The following is an 18,615-nucleotide window of genomic DNA, read 5'->3' on the forward strand; positions in this document are numbered from 1 at the left end:
GTGAAAATAGGGAAAGAACTGGCTAAAGAATATTTAGGCAAGTTCGATAGATGCAAGTCGGCAGGGCCTGATGAAATTGACCCTAAAGTGTGTAAGGAACTAACTGAAACCATCAGCAATGATCTTCAAGAACTCCTGGAGGAGTTGAGGTTCCAGGGGACTGGAGAAGGGCAAACATGGTACATATCTTTAAAAGGGGGAACAAATAGGACACGGGGAATTTGTAGACCAGTCAGCCTGTCTTCGATACCTGGAAAGATATTGGAACTGATTAAACAACAATCTGTTTGTAAGCACCTAGAGGATGATGGGGTGATCAGGAATAGCCAGCATGGCTTTTAAGAGTAAATCATGCCAAGCCAACCTTATTTCCTTCCTTGATAGGGTTATTAGCCTAGTGGATGGGGGCGGGGGGGAAGCTGTAGATGCTTGATTTGATGAAGGCTTTTGACAGTCACCCATGACATTCTCGTAAGCAAATGTGATCCAGATGAGATTAATATAAGGTGTGTGCACAATTGGTTCAAAGACTGTACTCAGAGTAGTTATCAATGGTTTGTCAAATTCTGGGGGTGTATATAGTGGGGTCCTGCTTAGGGCTGGCACTATTCAGTATTTTCATTAATGATGTGGATAATGGAGAGGAGAGTGTATTTATCAAATTTACAGATGACACCAAGCTGGGAGGGGTTGCAAACACTTTCGAGGGCAGGATTAGAATTCAAAACAAGGTTGACAAGTTGGAGAATTGGTCTGAAATCAACAAGATGAAATTCAATAAAGACAAGTGCAAAGTACATCACTTAGGAAGGAAAATTCAAATGCAAAATGAGGAATAATTGGCAAGGGGGTTGTACTGCCGAAAAGCATCGGGGGGTTATAGTGAATCAAAAATTGAATGAATCATCAATAGGATGCAATTGTGAAAAAGGCTGATATTCTGGGGTGTATGAACAGAAGAGTCATATGTAAGACATGGGAGGTAATAGACCCTGCTCTACATGGCACTGGTGAGGCCTCAGAGGGAGTGCGGTGTCCAATTCTGGATGCTGCACTTTAGGAAAGAGTGGGATAAAGTGGAGAGAATCCAGAGGAAAGCAACAAAAATGATCAACAGTTTAACCTGACCCGTGAGGAAAGGTTAAAAAATGGGCAGGTTTAAAGTCTTGAGAAAAGACGACTTGCGGGGGACCTGATAACTGTCTTCAAATATGCCAAGGGCTGTTACAAAGAAGATAGTGATCAGTTCTTCTCCATGTCCTCTGTAGGTAGGACAAGAAGCAACGAGTTTAATCTGTAGCAAGGGAGATTGAGGTGAGATATCAGGATAAATTTTCTAACTCTCAGGGGAGTGAAGCTCTGGAACAGGCATCCAAAGGAAGTTGTGGGATCCCTGTCATTGGAGGTTTTTCAGAACAGGTTGGACAAACATCCATCAGGGCTGGTCTAGGTTTACTTGCTGCTGCCTCAACTCAAGGGGCTGGGCTTGGTGACCTCTTGGGGTCCCTTCTACCCTGCCATTCCCATTCTATGTGAAGGGTTTTCCTTAGAGGAGCAGAATAGCACAGTTCAGACAAACTTCCAGTAGCACCTGAAGCAAGGCTGTGGCAATTGAAGGGGAGGAGCAGGCTTTTATCTTGGCGATTAAAAAAAAAAATCAGACTGATAAAGTGACTAATACTCAATACAGTAAATAGGACTCAATTCCCCTTTTCCTTTCAGGTCTAAATCACTGCTTTAAATCCAACCCAAGTAATGACTGTCCTTGAAACAGCTGATGGCTGCTCATTGACCCATGGGTAAAATTACCTGGTGCAGAGTTGTCCACCTCAGCACCATTTTTGCATTTCCCCCCAAGTTGGCCAGCGATAACTGACTGGGTCACTTTCACTCTTGTATCTAATGCATTTCTCATCTTTCATTTTCTGGTTCATACGCACCAGCCCTGGGCTGTAATAGAATGATAGAAGGTTAGGGTTGGAAGAGACCTCAGGAGGTATCTAGTCTAACTCGCTGCTCAAAGCAGGACCAACCCCAACTAAATCATCCCAGCCAGGGCTTTATCAAGCTGGGCCTTAAAAGCCTCTAAGGAGAGAGATTCCACCACCTCCCTAGGGAACCCATTCCAGTGCTTCACCACCCTCCTAGTGAAATAGTGTTTCCTAATATCCAACCTAGACCTCCCCCACTGCAACTTGAGATCCTTGTTCTGAAGAAGCTGGGTTACATGCATCACAGGGGAAAGATTTTGTTTTTCACTGGGAATTATTTTTTTCAAATAGAAATATTTTGTGGGTGGTCTCACGTTATGAATAAATTAACCCTAATTTGGAGGCTACAGACCTGAGGCACAATCTTCCTTTGAAAGGATTTCCCTCCTTCACTATAAGGATCACCAAAGAGTATCAGAAAGGACTTCCTCTGTTGGGTTATTTTATAAATTTGAATAAAGGAAAAAGCTGAGCTAAGCTGTTGCTTTGCCCCTCTGCCTGCAGGCAGCAGTGAGTTTTGATGAGTATTGTTAAAAACTTTTAACAGCAGAAGTTTGTAGAGCTGCTTGAACAATATTCTAGAAAACTATATTGCTCTTGCTTTTATTTTCCTTGAAAAGATAGCATCAATTTACAATGTAGTAAAGTAATTTCAAGTACTCTCTTCCCCCCTTGCTTCTGTCTGAAATACATATAGAAATGCAGGGAGGGATCACTTCACCCAGTCCTGCAGTGAAGCCATGCCTGGGCTCAGACTGGGCAGCTTTGGAAGAAGGTCCAGTCAACTCTCCTGAACCACTTATAACATGGCGTGAGGAATATTATTTCCTCCACTGTCAATTCAGGGGGTGGAGCAAGATAATTTAAATGTGTTCAAATGTACGGTCCAAGCTTTGCAACCACACAATCTCCTTGATCAACAGGGCTGTTTACAACAGGAGCACATATTTGGCATGTAAGTGCATGTGGCCACAGCTTGTGAAAATGATTTTTAAAGTGCCATCATTAGACTTCAGAGTGAACAACGCAGAGAGAAGAATGGAGTGTCTCCACATCTCTGAATGGCAGCTTCAGACTGTCAGAGGTGAGGGAGCCCCCCTCCCCCACCATCCTTTGCACCGAAGTGGATCAAAGGTTTTAATTCTAGTGAACGTTCTGATTCTGTTGCATCAAAATTCCTGTAGTCTGGGCCTGTGCCCAGCTGCTAAGAGTGCGCCAGAAACTGTGGAAAAAGTGGGGAGGAGGAGGAGGCAGCACATGAGGGCCAGATCTGAAGTGCTAGTGGGACCTGGGAAAGATCAGTGCCATGCTGAGGGGGGAATGTTGCTACCACACTGCTCCTCCTTTGTTACCTTCTAGTCTCCCCATCAGCCCCCTCAGCCCCCATGCCTCTTCCCTTCCCTCCCCTCCTCCTCCTATCCCCCATCCACCTCCCTACTGCCTCCTCCCTCCACTGCCCCACCAATTCCCCATCTGCCTCCAATCCTCCTCCTCCTCCCTCCCTTCCCCCCACCCTCAAATCCCCCCTTCCTCCTCTGCCCCACCAATTCCCCATCTGCTCCAATCCTCCTCCTCCTCCCTCCCTCCCTCCCTTCCCCCCACCCTCAAATCCCCCCTCCCTCCTCTGCCCCACCAATTCCCCATCTGCTCCAATCCTCCTCCTCCTCCCTCCCTCCCCCCACCCTCAAATCCCCCCTCCCTCCTCTGCCCCACCAATTCCCCATCTGCTCCAATCCTCCTCCTCCTCCCTCCCCCCACCCTCAAATCCCCCCTCCCTCCTCTGCCCCACCAATTCCCCACCCGCCTCCAATCCTCCTCCTCCTCCCTCCCTCCCTTCCCCCGCCCTCCTCTGCCCCACCAATTCCCCATCCCCCTCCAATCCTCCTCCTCCTCCCTCCCTCCCCCCACCCTCAAATCCCCCCTCCCTCCTCTGCCCCACCAATTCCCCATCTGCTCCAATCCTCCTCCTCCTCCCTCCCTCCCTTCCCCCGCCCTCCTCTGCCCCACCAATTCCCCATCCCCCTCCAATCCTCCTCCTCCCTCCCTCCCCCCACCCTCAAATCCCCCCTCCCTCCTCTGCCCCACCAATTCCCCATCTGCTCCAATCCTCCTCCTCCTCCCTCCCTTCCCCCCACCCTCAAATCCCCCCTCCCTCCTCTGCCCCACCAATTCCCCATCTGCTCCAATCCTCCTCCTCCTCCCTCCCTTCCCCCCACCCTCAAATCCCCCCTCCCTCCTCTGCCCCACCAATTCCCCATCTGCTCCAATCCTCCTCCTCCATCCTTTCCTTCCAGCTTCAGGCAGCGCGAAGGGCGGCAGCAGCCCATGTGCCTCATTTGACCTTCGCCGCCTTCCGTTCTTCTGTCTCTCACTCCCCCCCCCCACTCTGATTGGCTGGGGCGGCCCCGGCCGGGTGGTGTCTTGTGATTGGTTGGATCTGCCCTCTTAGCTCCGCCTCCTTTGGTTTGTCATTGGTCTGTCTGCCTGTCTCCCTCAGAGCCCGGCCCTACCTTCTGTCGCAAGCCAAGGTAGGCGGGGTCAGGGCCACCCCGATGTCTGATTGGTGAACGGCCGCGGTGTGGGCGTTGCCTGTACTGACTTTTCCTCTGATTGGCTGAGCTTCCCCAGCTACTTTTCAATCGCCCCGGCTGCGGCCTGCCCTTACCTCGCGCGTGGATAGGTGGGCTCGACGTGCTCTGATTGGGCGGGGGGCGGCGCCCGGCACCTGCGCGCTGCGCTCCGGGGGGAGGAGGAAGATGGCGGCGGCTCGCGGCCTGGCTGTGGCGGCGGCGTGCGGGGTCCGCGCGCTGGGGGGCGGCTGCTGCCGGCGGTTCCGGGCGGCCCCGGGCCGGGTCCTGAGCGCGGGGGCGCCGCCGCAGGGCGCGGGGGTGGGGCTGGCCGAGGCGCTGCTGCAGGACAAGCTACGGCAGCACCAGCAGGTGAGGGGGCGGGGCCAGAGGGGAGGGGGCGGGGCTGCTCTTGGGGGGGAGGGTGTCGGGGGGGATGTCGTGGGAAGCTTGGCGGATGGGGGTGTCGTGGGGGGGTGAAAGGGAGGGTGTCGTGGGTTGGGGGTGGGGTGTCGTGGTGAGGGTGGGGGGGAGTGGGGGTGTCGTGGTGGGGGGTGTCGTGGGGTGTCGTGGGGGGATTGGGGGGGTGTCGTGGGGGGATTGGGGGGGTGTCGTGGTGAGGGTGGGGGGAGTGGGGGTGTCGTGGGGGGGAGTGTGGGGGGTGTCGTGGTGAGGGGGGGGAGTGGGGGTGTCGTGGGGGGGATTGGGGGTGGGGGTGTCGTGGTGAGGGTGGGGGGAGTGGGGGTGTCGTGGGGGGGAGTGGGGGTGGGGGTGTCGTGGTGAGGGTGGGGGGGAGTGGGGGTGTCGTGGGGGGGAGTGGGGGTGGGGGTGTCGTGGTGAGCGTGCGGGAGAGTGGGGTGGGGTGTCGTGGGGGGGAGTGGGGGGAGGGATGGAAGATGGCCTAGTTTTCAACACACCAGTTTGGGTTCACTGATTTCCGGTTCTACGCTTGCCTTGTTTACCAGGCATTATCTTACCACGAGCCTTGAGTTATATCAGCCGGCCTTTTTGTTCAGACTCATTCAGTCTTTCTGTCTCCTTTTCATACCTTTTCCCTTCAACATTTGTTGTTACAGGTTATTGTGAAAAGAAAAGGAGTACTTGTGGCACCTTAGAGACTAACAAATTTATTAGAGCATAAGCTTTCGTGAGCTACAGCTCACTTCATAAAGCTTATGCTCTAATAAATTTGTTAGTCTCTAAGGTGCCACAAGTACTCCTTTTCTTTTTGCGAATACAGACTAACACGGCTGCTACTCTGAAACCTGAGGTTATTGTGATATCTTATGAGCGTACCCTCGCTTTTTACAGATAAACTCACCTTTGGGGTAAATCTGTAGGCCAAGTTATAACAACTGAGGGTGGTGTGTATGTGGGAGGAGGGGAGGACACTAGAAAATGGTTGAGGGTGTTGTCAGTGGGAAGGAAGGGAGCTTGGGATAGGGGCATTCGGGGGTGGAGTGAGGGAGAGACGGGGATTATCAGTGAGTGGGGGAATGGGGAAGAGTGGTGAAGTGGGTTGTTAATGGGAAGGACCAGAAATGGCTGGGAGGGGATTAGGGTGGGGGAGTTGTCGGGGGGGGGCTTGGTTGTGGGGGGTATGAGGGGGAAGGCTGGGGGTTGCCATCCAAAAGGAAGGGGGGCTGGGAAGTGGTGGGGAAGGAAAAGTGGAGAGGGAGGTTGTGAATTGGTTGGGAGGATGGTGTGGGGGGAGTTGAAAGGCAGGTTTGATGATGGGATATGATGGAGTTGGCGAGCTTGGGGGCTAGAGGGAGGGTTTAGGGAAAAGGGGAGTTGTCAATGGATGGGACAAGACCCTGTGTGGTATACTGTCAGAAATGGCCACTACTTGGCATTGAGAGGCAGGCATGACCTCAGCAGAAAGGTCATCGGGGCCTCTACTTGGCTGTCACAAGGTGGCGCTGCTGAAATGTACTTGAGAGGCCTCGCAGAGTCAGCTTTGTGTGTCTCAGGCTCCAGAATTAACGCCAAGACCCCAAAACATCCCACAAGCAGGTTGTGGAAATTAGGATGTTCCACGGAAATCTGGGATGGGAGAGAATTCTTACTTGCTGTCACTATATCATCCCCCTTGGCACTGGCACTTCCCTTGCTGACCTTCACTCCCTCACTCTTTATGTGCCAGAAGGTTTGCCTGTTGCATCTCGCATGGTTTGGTCTGGTCAGTGTTTGGAGGAGAAGCAACCAGGAAAAACTCAGGGTGCTGCAGGGAGTTGTGTGGGAGTCCCAACGGGGGATGTGCTTATCTGCCTGTGCCAACCTCAATTCCCTGACATGGTGCTAGGGAGTTCTGGGTGGTACAGGGAAGTTGCTCTTTTTCAAATGAGATCTAGCCCAGAGGTCTTGACCACCTGGAAGCATTACAGTTCCTATGGTAGTTTTCACAAAGGCAGCTGGGTGTTTAATCTTGGTCTCGTGACCATATTTCTACTTGGATAGTCATATTCTTTCATCCTACGTTTCAGTGGGGTATCAATCTTTACAGTGCCATTCGGCTTTTAACCACGGGAGTAAAAAATAAACCTATTGCTGTTTTTATAGTTGTTCTGGGTTTAAAATATCAGCTCTTTAAACAAAATTGTATTCTGGTTAAGACTTGGCATTCAGATTTCAGGCTCGGGGGCAAACGTTTTCCCTAGTGGTTCATTTTAACCCTCCAAAATGTAAGGGGAAAGTACCTGGTAGCAGAACTTTAAAGCAGTCTTGTAAAATTGTTATGAAAACTTACCACGCTAAGCAAAAAAACCCCACTCCCCTGTCCTTTGCCATGACATCTGATCACTAATGAAAAAAACCTTGTACTTTACTCTCCCCAAACAAGTGGATGAGGAAAATTTTGCAAGTCTGATGCTATTTTCTCGAGGTCAGGGGTTTTTCTTTGGTTGGCACAACATTTGACAGTTTGTGTTTGTGCCTCATTAATAGTGCAGAGAAACCTTAGGGGAGACCAGGCTTTCCCAGGCTGCGATGGCTGTACTAGACATGGGGTCAGAATGGGGGGAAAAAATGGTGGTACTTACTCTAGCAACGCCATCACGAGGAGCCATGCTGGGTGGATTGCACAAATCTTCCTCTTGCATGCTTGATCAGCATAAAAATAGGTAACGTTGTTGACATTTAATTACCTCATTAGGATTCAGAGTTCCCTCTGGATAAATGAAGCAGTTAATGCTCCTTTCAGAGCTATTGTTTCAGGCAGTCTGCATATTCAGGCAGACTCCACTATATTAACTTACAGTCATTTCACATTTTAAAGGATACTATCTATGCAGTAAAGGCTGAAGAATTTGCTAATCTGATCTCTGGCTAGATGATGTAATGGATCCTTTCCATCTTTAGTTTCTTTGATTGTGTTAATTGCTTTCTTTATCCCTTTCATGGGGAGTTCTGTAAAAGGATCTATAATCACGTTCTGATACTAAACAGAAAGGCCAGTGGAATTTTTCCCTAGAGGTTTTGAGTCCAGTGAGTTAGTTATTTGCCTGTGTGTGGCTCTCTTCTCTGTAGCTTTATGAACCCTAACTTCTGTCACTTTCACACCTGATAACTTAAATCTTTTCTCTTTTCCACCCTCCATGGGTAGTCAACAGAGGGAGGAGATGGGAAAGGGTCCAGTTCTGATGAGCAGCAGGAGAAGAAACAGAAGGAAAATACAGCCTATGCCAAGAAAATGGTGCTCCGGATAGCAGGGCTAATGGGAGCTGGTAGCGGGATAGCAGTTATCTATATTTTTGGTAAGCTTTTCCAATCCATTTGGGATAGAAATATATTAACAATTAACAGCAAATGTTTTATTCTTTATTCAGTGTCTTTCTGATTATTCTCTAGCAGCTGATTCCCCCTGCCCAATAACTGGCTGTATTTTTATTAACTTTCTTCCAAGGATCTCAAGTCTTTTACAAAAACTAAGCTCACAACACCTTTGCAAGGCTGTGAAGGATAATTATTCCTATTGTATAGATGCTTACGGTGCATGCCAATGGCTTGCTACACAACAAGTCGGTAGCAGGGTCAGGAATAGAACCCAGGAGTTCTGTTCTCTCCATTTTTATTATTTATATTACCATGGTGTTCAGTTATCCCAGTCAGGATCAGGGCCCCATCTGTAGAAGGGGAGCTAATGGTATTGACCTCCTTTGTAAATGGTACACTCCCAGACTCATCAGATATTCAGTTCTTAAGATATTCAGCATGGGAAATCTAACCCTGACTTTCCTTTTTTGAGTGCTACATAAATTACTTTGAGATCTCAAAGCACTAAATAAAGCTAGGCATTATTGTGCTAGATGCTGTTCAAACACACATAGGTATGGTCCTTAGCCCCAAAAGCCTGCAATCTAATCCACTAGACCTCCCTTCCTTGGTCTGTCTAGATACTTACATGACGCACATCGCTGTAGTATCCGACCTTGATGCAAAAGGTGTCTGACCAGTCAGATTAGCCAGGAATGGAGTTTGTTGATATCCCAACACAGTACCAAGACTGCTGGGGTTTTTTTTAAGGGGTTCTTGTATTTTAATGGCAATTTTAAAAATATTTTTCTGGAAACTTAGCATTGATATCTCTGGCACAGAACTGAGGCCCATTAGTGAGACAGTCTATACTATTGTAATCTGTTTAGAATGTAGTCTTCCGTTTCCAGAGCTGTCAAGATGGAACCCTTCCTGAGCACTACCATCACTTAATGCTCTACTTATTGCACAAAGTCTCCCACAAATGAATGGAATGACCCCAATGCAAATCAGCAATGCGTGCTTTTTGATCTGAACAAAGTGGGAAGGCAAGGACATCTTGTGCCACAACTTCTTGGGCTGGGGAAGTGAGAGGGAGTTTCTCTGCTGTCTGTAGAGATCTGTTTGTTGTGTTGAGGCCTTCAAATTTGTAATGTGGCTGGGTGTACACATGGGTCTGGTACCTGTTTGTAACAGTGTTCATATTGCAGTGTTGGCTGATAAAGCGACTGACGTCTTCTTCATCTTCTGTTTTGCTGGCAGGTAGTAATTCAGTGGACGAGCAAGGGGCTAAGGTAAGGTGCTTTCTGTGTTCTTTGGATTTTGCTCCTCATGATACAAGGGAATTGTCCGTAGAACTGTAGTGAAATACAGTGCTATTTGCTTGGTGAATGCCACAAGAGGGCGTTGTTCCTGTTTGAACATGATCTGCAAGGCTGGTTATGTCTGCACCAGGAATCAATAATAATCTTGCCTGCATGAACGAATGGTACAAAGTTAGGTTTATGGTTGGGGGTGGGGGAGTGTCAATTAAATTAGCCAGTTACTCAGACAGTTATCGCTGTTCTCTTAGTAACTGGCCAGTTGAACATTGCTCACTGGTTGTGATTTGGATTACTTCCTCCTACCAAGTGAGGAGGAGGAGAGAGGAACAGTTCTCAGCCTAAGCCAGAGAGCCCAGTTTTAAGATAGGCAGGCCCAGGGACCAGCCAAGAGGAGTGAAATAAGAATTGTTTCTGTGCACAGCTAGTGATTCCCAGGTGCTGGCTGAGCCATAGGAGATCCCTGTAGTTCTATAGAGGTCGCTGACACTTGGCTGCGTGGACCTCTTCAAGCCTAATTCAGCATGGGGGTGTGTGTGTGCGCGCGCGCTCTGCCATGTTATCTTCTGGGGTTTTGTAAAGAACCTTCAGAGCATTCTATAGTAGCATCCGGTACACCCTTTAAATCCCATTCTTTCAGGGCCGAGTCCTGACAAGTGTCTTCTTCCCAGCAGAGGGCGTGATGGTATTGAGGGAGCTTTGAGGTATCCATCAGTGACGTTGGCTTCAATTTTCACTGGGAAAGAATCAGAACAAAATTGATGTGTGGGTTCCTGGGGGTGTGCACAACGGGAACAGATTATATGCTAGGTGTAAAGGCAGGGTTTCTTGGTGTTGGGGGCAAACGCTTTGAAATATCCTGGGTATTGGGTTTTCCCTTGAAACTCCATGATGTTGATTTGGGGGTATTGGGTTAGTTCAGGGATCTGCATTTTTGCTCAGCATGTGCTGTTCCGATGGGGAGGGTGGTTGTGGACCAAAAAGCTCAGCAAACTTTCCCGCACTGCATTCTAGATTCTCCCATTAGCGCTAATTCTGCTCAGTTGTTGAACATGAGAATGAAGAGAGAGTTCCCCAGTTCCGATAGGTTTTTGCTCAGTTTTTCGTAAGACTTGCCTCTCCTCTTTTGCAGCTGTCAATGGCTGTGTCAGTTCTTTGCAGTCTTCAACTGTTGCTCAGACTTGAGTGGATCTTACAAGCGTAGCTGCAGGGAATTTCAGGTTCCTCACGCTCTCTGTGCTGACAGCTAGTGGTATGACTATAGACGTCCATCCTGTGCATGAAAGTGACTTGCTCCGTGTGTAGTCGAACTCTTCTGCCAAACAGTCAATCTCCTCATTACAAAGGGAGTTTCTGGGACTCTGTCGTTGCCTCCGGGTGCAGGAGTCTTCAATTGAACAGCCTGTTGCAGTTCTCACCCCACTCCCTATTGGGATAGATCTTGCTGTTACCCCTTCTCTGCCACTCAGACCTTCTCTTAATCCAAAGAGGGTTGGGTTTTTTTTTATGGTAATTTAGTCTTAATCTGAGGGTTCAGCCACCAAATTAGCATGAAGTGTGGCATTGGTGTCCCAGAGTGTAGACTGTGTCTGCAGCTGTCACCGTCTTCCTCTTGGCACGTTCATGGGTTGATGGCCTTGTGGATCATGTTCTCCAGGGAAGCCTTCTGCAATTTTTGGGTCTCTTCGTAAATCAGCCCTTAGAAGTGTGTTATACCCTCATAGCAATCCAGGTGATGAATAGTTTAGCAGTGCCTTGGATGTTTCTGTGAAGCGCTTTCCAATGATGCTTTGTGCCTCCTTTCCGGAGTCTCTTACCTTTGCTGAGGTGCCATGGGGAAACCCTTTTGTGCTGGTGATGGGCAGTCCTGAATAAATAAATCCTCTCTTTATTTTCATCGGAGAGGTACCTAGGTGTTGCATCTCCATGATCTTTTCAGCACACAGCTGATACTGCCAATCAGAATGTCATTACATGCCTGTTGCCTTGATGATGTGGTCACCAGTCTCCTAAAAAATGGTGGTGAGCTCCCCTGACTTATTTCGCAAAGGGATTGTCAAACAGGTGGTGGCAATCTCCTTTCGCTACCAGGCTAGGCTGAATTTGAACAGTGACCTGGAGGTGAAAAGCTTTTGCAACCCATTCTTGCTCCTGTGAGCCATCCAGTCATTCTTGGGAACTTTCCTCAACTCATGTAACAGGAGCAAATGAGTCTCAAAGTGTCATGGGAGAAGGGGTGGTGTGGTACAGAATAGCTGCTGTCAGTGTTCCTAAACCTATATGGCTCCATCTGGTTTGTTAATGGGGGTCCAGATTGAGTTGGAAGACTGAAAAAGTTGTCCGTTATCTTCCATTGGAATCAATCCATTGGGTCCCTAGCAGATCTGCTCAAGTCACGTTGGCTTCTCTGGACGCCCATTAACAAACCAGATGGAGCCATATAGGTTTAGGAACACGGACAGCAGCTATTGGAATTGGAAAAGGTTCAGAAAAGAGCAACGAAAATTATTAGGGGTATGGAACGGCTTTCGTATGAGGAGAGATTGAGAAGACTGGGACTTTTCAGCTTGGAAAAGAGCTGACTAAGGAGAGAGATGATTGAGGTCTACAAAATCATGACTGGTGTAGAGAAAGTAGATAAGGAAGTGTTGTTTACTACTTCTCATAACACAAGAACTAAGGGTCACCAAATGAAATTAATAGGCAGTAGGCTTAAAACAAATAAAAGGAAGTATTTCTTCACACAATGCACAGTCAACCTGTGGAACTCCTTGCCTCAGGATGTTGTGAAGGCCAAGACCATAACAGGGTTCAAAAAAGAACTAGATAAATTCATGGAGGATAGGTCCATCAATGGCGTCCCTAGCCTCTGTTTGCCAGAAGCTGGGAATGAGTGACAGAGGATGGATCGCTTGATGATGACCTGTTCTGTTCATTCCCTCTTGGGCACCCAGCATTGGCCACTGTCGGAAGACAGGATTCAAGGCTAGATGTACCCTTGGTCTGACCCAGTAGAGCATTCTGAGACAGATGAAATTTCCTCCAGAGAGGTCACTTTCCTCTCTTTCTCATGCTCTGTGGAAACTTACAATGGACTCTTCTCTTCCAGTGCAACAGGGAAACCCTGACCTTGAGCAGAGGGCTTTGCAAAAGCAGGTGAGAATGTTGAATGGCGCAAATGTTGAAAGGCTTACGTTGCTGTCTTGTCAGAGGGTGATCTTTCCAAAGGAGTATGGCTAAGTGGCCCTTACCTCAAAGGGAGTAATGGGTGGAATGACTGCTCCATTCCTCTCTGAAATTGGGAGCAGCTGGAGCAAATCGGCAGGAGTGTCATGCCCTTTCTGAGGATAGAGTGCTGCATTTTCTATTTTATATGGGGAGGAAGCTAAGGGACGATAGTGCGTGTGGTTAGAACTGTTGCTACCTTGAAACCCCTTCTTTTGTCTCTCTGGCCAGTGCTTGCCACCTCTTAGGCTTGAGCCTGCTCCTGTTTGCTGCCCGTGTTTTCCTGTGTCCTGAGACTGTAGACAGAAGCTGGGAGAACGTCTGAGCGAAAGTTCCCACAGATGCATTACGATCTGTATTACAACCCGCACATGCTGTCATGGACATGTGAATGGGCCTTGCTGATGGGCTTGTGGGAACTCGCCTGACTGTGGCCTCTTCCACAGCCTACCTGTTACCTTCAACACCCCATTGTTCTTTGAAGGGCTGGGAATGGCCAAGTCTTCGAGTGGGCAGTTCTTGTAATGTGTATCTATCTGCACCTCTCATTTCCTCCCTTTGATGCTGTTGGGGGGCAGCTGTAAGAGGGGAGCACTGGCTGAACTGGTGCCTCTCCGGGATTCTCCCCTGCTCCTGGTGTTTTTAACCATTGAAGGAAAATGTTGTTTTCGTGTCTTCCTGTGTATTAGTTCTGCTTGCACCCATGTTTACTGGACCGGGTGTCCAGACCAAGCTTTCTTTAAACTGGGTCTCTGTGTGCTTTCCCTGGCATGCCCTGTGTACTGTTTTACCCTTGTCCTGCCTTCCATCATACAGTGACTGGAAACGGTGTCTCAAAGTAGCCCTGTTAGTCTGTATCCGATGAAGTGAGCTGTAGCTCATGAAAGCTTACGCTCTAATAAATATCTCTAAGGTGCCATAAGTACTCCTTTTCTTTTTACGGATACAGACTAACACGGCTGCTACTCTGAAACCTATCAAAGCAGCCCGTTAATGAGACTGCAGTTAGCTCTAGCTCTTGCTGCTCACTCACACTAAATGGGAAGTAAATCTTTGTTCAAATACATACAGCATTTGTAGGAAGATGAGAGCCCTTGGCTGGCTTTTTCAATGGAAAGTGGGTCCCTGCTCTAAGGATTTGGTAGGAATTTGTTTCTCCTTTACTGTCCCCTTTGGGAATTTATGCATGTGCCACGGATCCTCTTGAAGCTCATCTTGCCGAGGGGAGTAGATTGCTGGGCTTTCGTGTCTCTGGCTCCTGGAGGGGCACTTTCCCCATTGCCTATGTAAAAATCTCTCCTTTTTAGATCTGTCCTGTGTTACGGGAGGGCTTATTCAGGTTGTTTTTTGATATGTAGCACGAGCTGGGGCATTAAGGTGTGAATTGCTGCAGTGGTTATGCATTGCATATCCTCATGGCTTTCTGTATGGGGGAGAATGGCTTTCTTTTTTGAAGTGCCTCTTGGCTTCCTGGCTACCCTTTAAATGCAAGGCTTGTTTGATGTTCAGGCAAGGCTCCCAGTTCCTCACCTTGTTGTGAATAGGGGCTAATTATCATGAGGGGAAGCGCCCCATAATATCCCCCTCTGGTGCAGCTGAGGGCGGCACACTTCCCTGGTATCTTCGGGTGAATGACTTCACTGCCCTGGATGGGAAGTTGGAGCCTATGTGCTGACAACACACTTCTCTCACGTCCCTGCAAATATCCCTTCTCACCTTGGTTAGGCAGCAGGTCTCGTTGCTGTTGGCGCATGCCATCCGCCAGTGTGAGAACCAGCCATGCTAACAAGTCTTTTCCGGTATAACTGGACTCTTTGTAGAGCCCGTGGGCTGTTGAAAATCATCCCTGGAATACAAGGAGTTAGTGATCTGAGGGTAATTGTGGCAAGATTGTTCCATTTCTACCCCCTCCTTCAACTGGGGCGGGGGGGGGGAAATCGGCTCCTGCATTTATACAGTACAGGGCACAGGTGCTGTCTGTACATCACAGTAAGCTCTCTGCTGATCCCATGGGAGACTGATGCTGCCTAACCGTGGTAGCTCTCGGGCTATGGGAGGGGCTGCACTGGGCTGCCTTCTGTTCCCAGAGAATTTCAGATGTGCTATAGGTGCCGCTAGGATGATTTCTGTGCTGACCTGCTTGTCAGCTTCAGGAATCTGTGTGTGTCCAGTAGACGCTTGCTCTTGGGAGGGAAGAGAGAGTCTGTGTTCTCCCTCTGCCACAAGTGCTAGCTCTGTCATGTAGCAGAGAGGCCACAGAGGCCTTCACCCAGCTTAGCTGTTCTTTGATGTAACTGCAGACCCGTGTTTCTCATAAGCGCTTCGCGATGCAGTTACCTCGTTGCTTTCCTCTGTGGCAGTAAAAACCCCTTTGGCTTTCTTAATGATCCTGTCTGCTTAAATGTCATATTCATGTGACTTACCATAATGAGGTGTCTGGCTGGTAGCAGCAGAGCAAATGTGCCTGATTGGGTAGGCTTGGCACACTTCTCATCTCCTCGAGAGTCACATGGCGTCACGTAATTGTATTTGACTTATCTGGTCACCTCTCTGTTGGCTGGCTGTAAAATGGGGGAGCTTTTGATCTGTCTCTTTTCCCACACAGTTCTGCCCACGCTCCCTTTTTTTGGCTTCTAAACTGGGACTCGATCTGTTTGTTACAGTCCAGAGAAGAGCTTCCTCTTCCCCGGGAACTTTAAAACGTGAAATATGGGTGTTAAAAACACCCCAGCTGCTGGTGGCTTCCTTAAAAAAGCTGTATCATGCCAGCAAAGAACAAAACTGCAGATGGGATTTAAGTCTGGAGCAAAGGAAGGGAATTGGGACCAGATCTTTTCAGCAGATGTTGTGAGATGTGCTTGTGGAATAAAAGGATGTGACACATTGGGTAGATGAGATGTGACTCGAAGGTGCAAATGAGGAAAACAGGGAAAAGGCATCCAAAGAATTCAATGGCCTGGTCCTGTTCCCAGGATGTTCTAACTCTTACGTGAGCGTAAATACGCAGGCAGCTAGAGTATGCTAAATGGTAGTATTAACCCTGTTAATTACCGTAGTGCGTATGGGCCAGCCAAGATCAGGCGCTTTTGTGCTAGGCATTATGAAAACACAGGACTGTCCTGAAGCTGTTGTTGGAGATCGTTATAAAAAGTTATTCTCCTTGAGGCTCTTAAACTGGCTGTTCCAGAGCTGCTCCCTCATAAAGTCTTACATGCCATCACTGTGGTAAAGGATGGTTCTTGTTTGTGGAAAGTGGTTACTTAGATTGGAACAAGGGCAATCTTTTTGTTCTGTGTTTGTACACAGCTAGCACCGTGGGTGCTACTCCATAACTAGGGCTTCTAGGTGCTACTGTAATACACTGAATAACATTAAAAATGTACTGCACCTAACACAATGGGGTCCTGCTTCATGCCAAGGGCTCCTAGGGGCTATGGTAATACAACTAATAAGACCAGGCCAGATTCTTTTGGAAGCTTCACATTTTCCCTGTTCCCAATTTTCTTCGGGGTTTAGCCATCAAGAGAGTGAATGCAGGCTGGCAAAAGGCAGTAGATCGCACTCTGAGAACTCCTTTCTTGTAGGTGAACATGGACGTTGACTGGGGATGACATCTGCGTAGGATTCGATTCAGTAAGAGAATTGGAGAATGGACGAGTATTAGCACTTACACTGAGAAGTGACATAGTGCTTTCCAGCCATTAGAGATCTGCGTGTTGTCACCCCTTAATGTACAAAACTGTTCCCATTACTACATTATGTTCAGAAGACCTGTTCTCCCTCCTTAGGGAGTATGCGGACAATCAGGGTCCAGAATGGCAGAAACTTTTTCAGTCTCGGGTTTTCTCATGTCCTTGACCTGGTGAGATCTTTTTTCTTCCCTGTGTAGCCAATATCTTTTTTAGGTGTGCACCAAAATCCAGGAAGCCAATGGGAAAAATAAAATAGAGTGCTGAATGCTGCTTTTTACTACCTGGAGTCAACAAGTCTGCTGGAGCCGGAAAGTATTCTGTACAGCGACTGGGAACACCTACTTGGTACTGAAAGGGCATTCTTTCACAAACTACCTTTGTGGAGTCCTTCGTCAGCAAAAGGACATATAAACAATGTGCTGCCTCTGTAAGAACCAAGCATATAGGCTCCCCTTAACCGAAGTCCATAGCAAAGGTCTTGGCTCACTTCAGCCAAGTCCGAGGAAAGGTGATGTAATCCCGTTGGTTCTCCTTTTGGCACAGCACTCTTGAATTTTGTTGCTGGACTGAGCCCCCAACTCCCCACAGCGTATTGTGAGAGAGGAGAATTAATTCCCTGCAACGGGCCTAACCCGGCTAGCCAGGACAGCACCATACATACAGGGGTCCCCCCTGTAGCTCGAGGAGAGGGTTTAACCCCCTTTCCTGCCAGCCTATGAATGGGCTTTGTACGCTCAGTCTCTCCAAGCTAAGGTTGGGAGCATGGATTTTCAGTTGTCTTGCCAGTCTCTGTCTAGATAGCACTGTTGAGCTTTAAAACCTCATTGAGCCAATGTGAACTGGTTGAGGGTGGGGCCAGTCTCCCCGGCCCCAAGTTAAACTGCTTCCTTGAAGCTTGTTTTTGTTTACAAATGCCCAGGCTGCTCTGTCATTTGCAGCTGCTGGTGCAAAGCCCTGAGACACACGATAGGAGAAGTGTGGCAGTTGTGGTTCTCCGTCCCTAACATGTTCAGAATAAATGTTGGCCTGCTTGCCATACAACTCTGGACTTAGAAGGTGAAATGAATTCTGAATGAATGAATGAATGAATGACCTTCCCCCTCTCCCCGTTAATAGGAGGGGGTCAGTCTGTTGATTCGTACCCCTCCTGTGTGCGTTTAGAAACAATCCTGGTAAACCTGGTATGCACATAGAAGAAGCTGCAATGCAGGCTTCCTCTCCTGAGTCTGTGGCCATTGAGCGATGCCTTCATTCTAAAATCTGGCATATTTAGCAATCTGGAGAAGTAAGTTAGTGCTGAGACTGAAATTGCTGTACAGTTGTGTGTCAGATACGCACCCAACTTGGTAAGAGACTGACTTTTTTCAGGTTTCAGAGTAGCAGCCGTGTTAGTCTGTATTCGCAAAAAGAAAAGGAGTACTTGTGGCACCTTAGAGACTAACAAATTTATTAGAGCATAAGCTTTCGTGAGTAATGCATCCGATGAAGTGAGCTGTAGCTCACGAAAGCTTATGCTCTAATAAATTTGTTAGTCTCTAAGGTGCCAGAAGTACTCCTTTTCTTTTGACTTTTTTCAAGCCACCTGTGGCCCTCATTGAAGAGTGTGGGGTGTCAAGGAGGAAGCCAGTGCTGGAAAGACTGGCCACAGAAGTACCATGCTGCACGCACGTCTGACAGGTTTGGCATTGCTGTTGAGCATCTCTCACAAGAGCACAGTGGGCAAGTGATTAGACTGTCCCTGGCTTTTGCTCCCTTCTGCTTCCTTTGTGGATTTGTCCAAGTGGGGAAGTGTTACAGTGAACTCTGCTCTCATTGACTGACAACCAGGAGAGATCTGACTGCAATAAAGTAGCCTTCCTGTCCGCTGGCTGACTAAACACAATGCATTTAGGAATGCTTAGTGCTGGAAAAACTGCATGAAAGATCACAAAGTGCCAGGATTATATGGCATTCGGGTCCTCTATGTATGTCCTTTTACCCCGAACCTGGACACTATTGCTGATTTCTTACATATATTAATATGAAACTCCACCAATGACATAATATTGCTTCCTGGGGAGATGTA

At 48.2% G+C, this 18,615-nt stretch overlaps 1 protein-coding gene across 5 annotated transcripts in view; it reads left to right on the forward strand.

The window, feature by feature from the left end:
* The first annotated feature begins 4,732 nt into the window (after positions 1–4,732).
* TIMM50 (translocase of inner mitochondrial membrane 50) overlaps positions 4,733–18,615 on the forward strand; it is a 47,594-nt gene continuing 33,711 nt past the window's right edge. Inside the window, exons 1-4 of one of the 5 annotated variants that reach the window (XM_043501627.1) lie at positions 5,468–5,634; positions 5,829–5,886; positions 8,163–8,313; positions 9,575–9,606. In XM_043501627.1, coding sequence (XP_043357562.1) covers positions 5,845–5,886; positions 8,163–8,313; positions 9,575–9,606 — 225 coding nt within the window. In that variant the 5' untranslated portion in view covers positions 5,468–5,634; positions 5,829–5,844. Of the gene's footprint in view, positions 4,931–5,467; positions 5,635–5,828; positions 5,887–6,344; positions 7,681–7,794; positions 8,045–8,162; positions 8,314–9,574; positions 9,607–18,615 lie in introns of those variants that run through there. The other 4 variants (XM_038382011.2, XM_043501630.1, XM_043501628.1 and 1 more) reach the window with 4 other exon arrangements.

This window comes from Dermochelys coriacea, chromosome 23 (genome assembly GCF_009764565.3).
Source record: "Dermochelys coriacea isolate rDerCor1 chromosome 23, rDerCor1.pri.v4, whole genome shotgun sequence".
Lineage (NCBI taxonomy): Eukaryota > Metazoa > Chordata > Testudines > Dermochelyidae > Dermochelys > Dermochelys coriacea.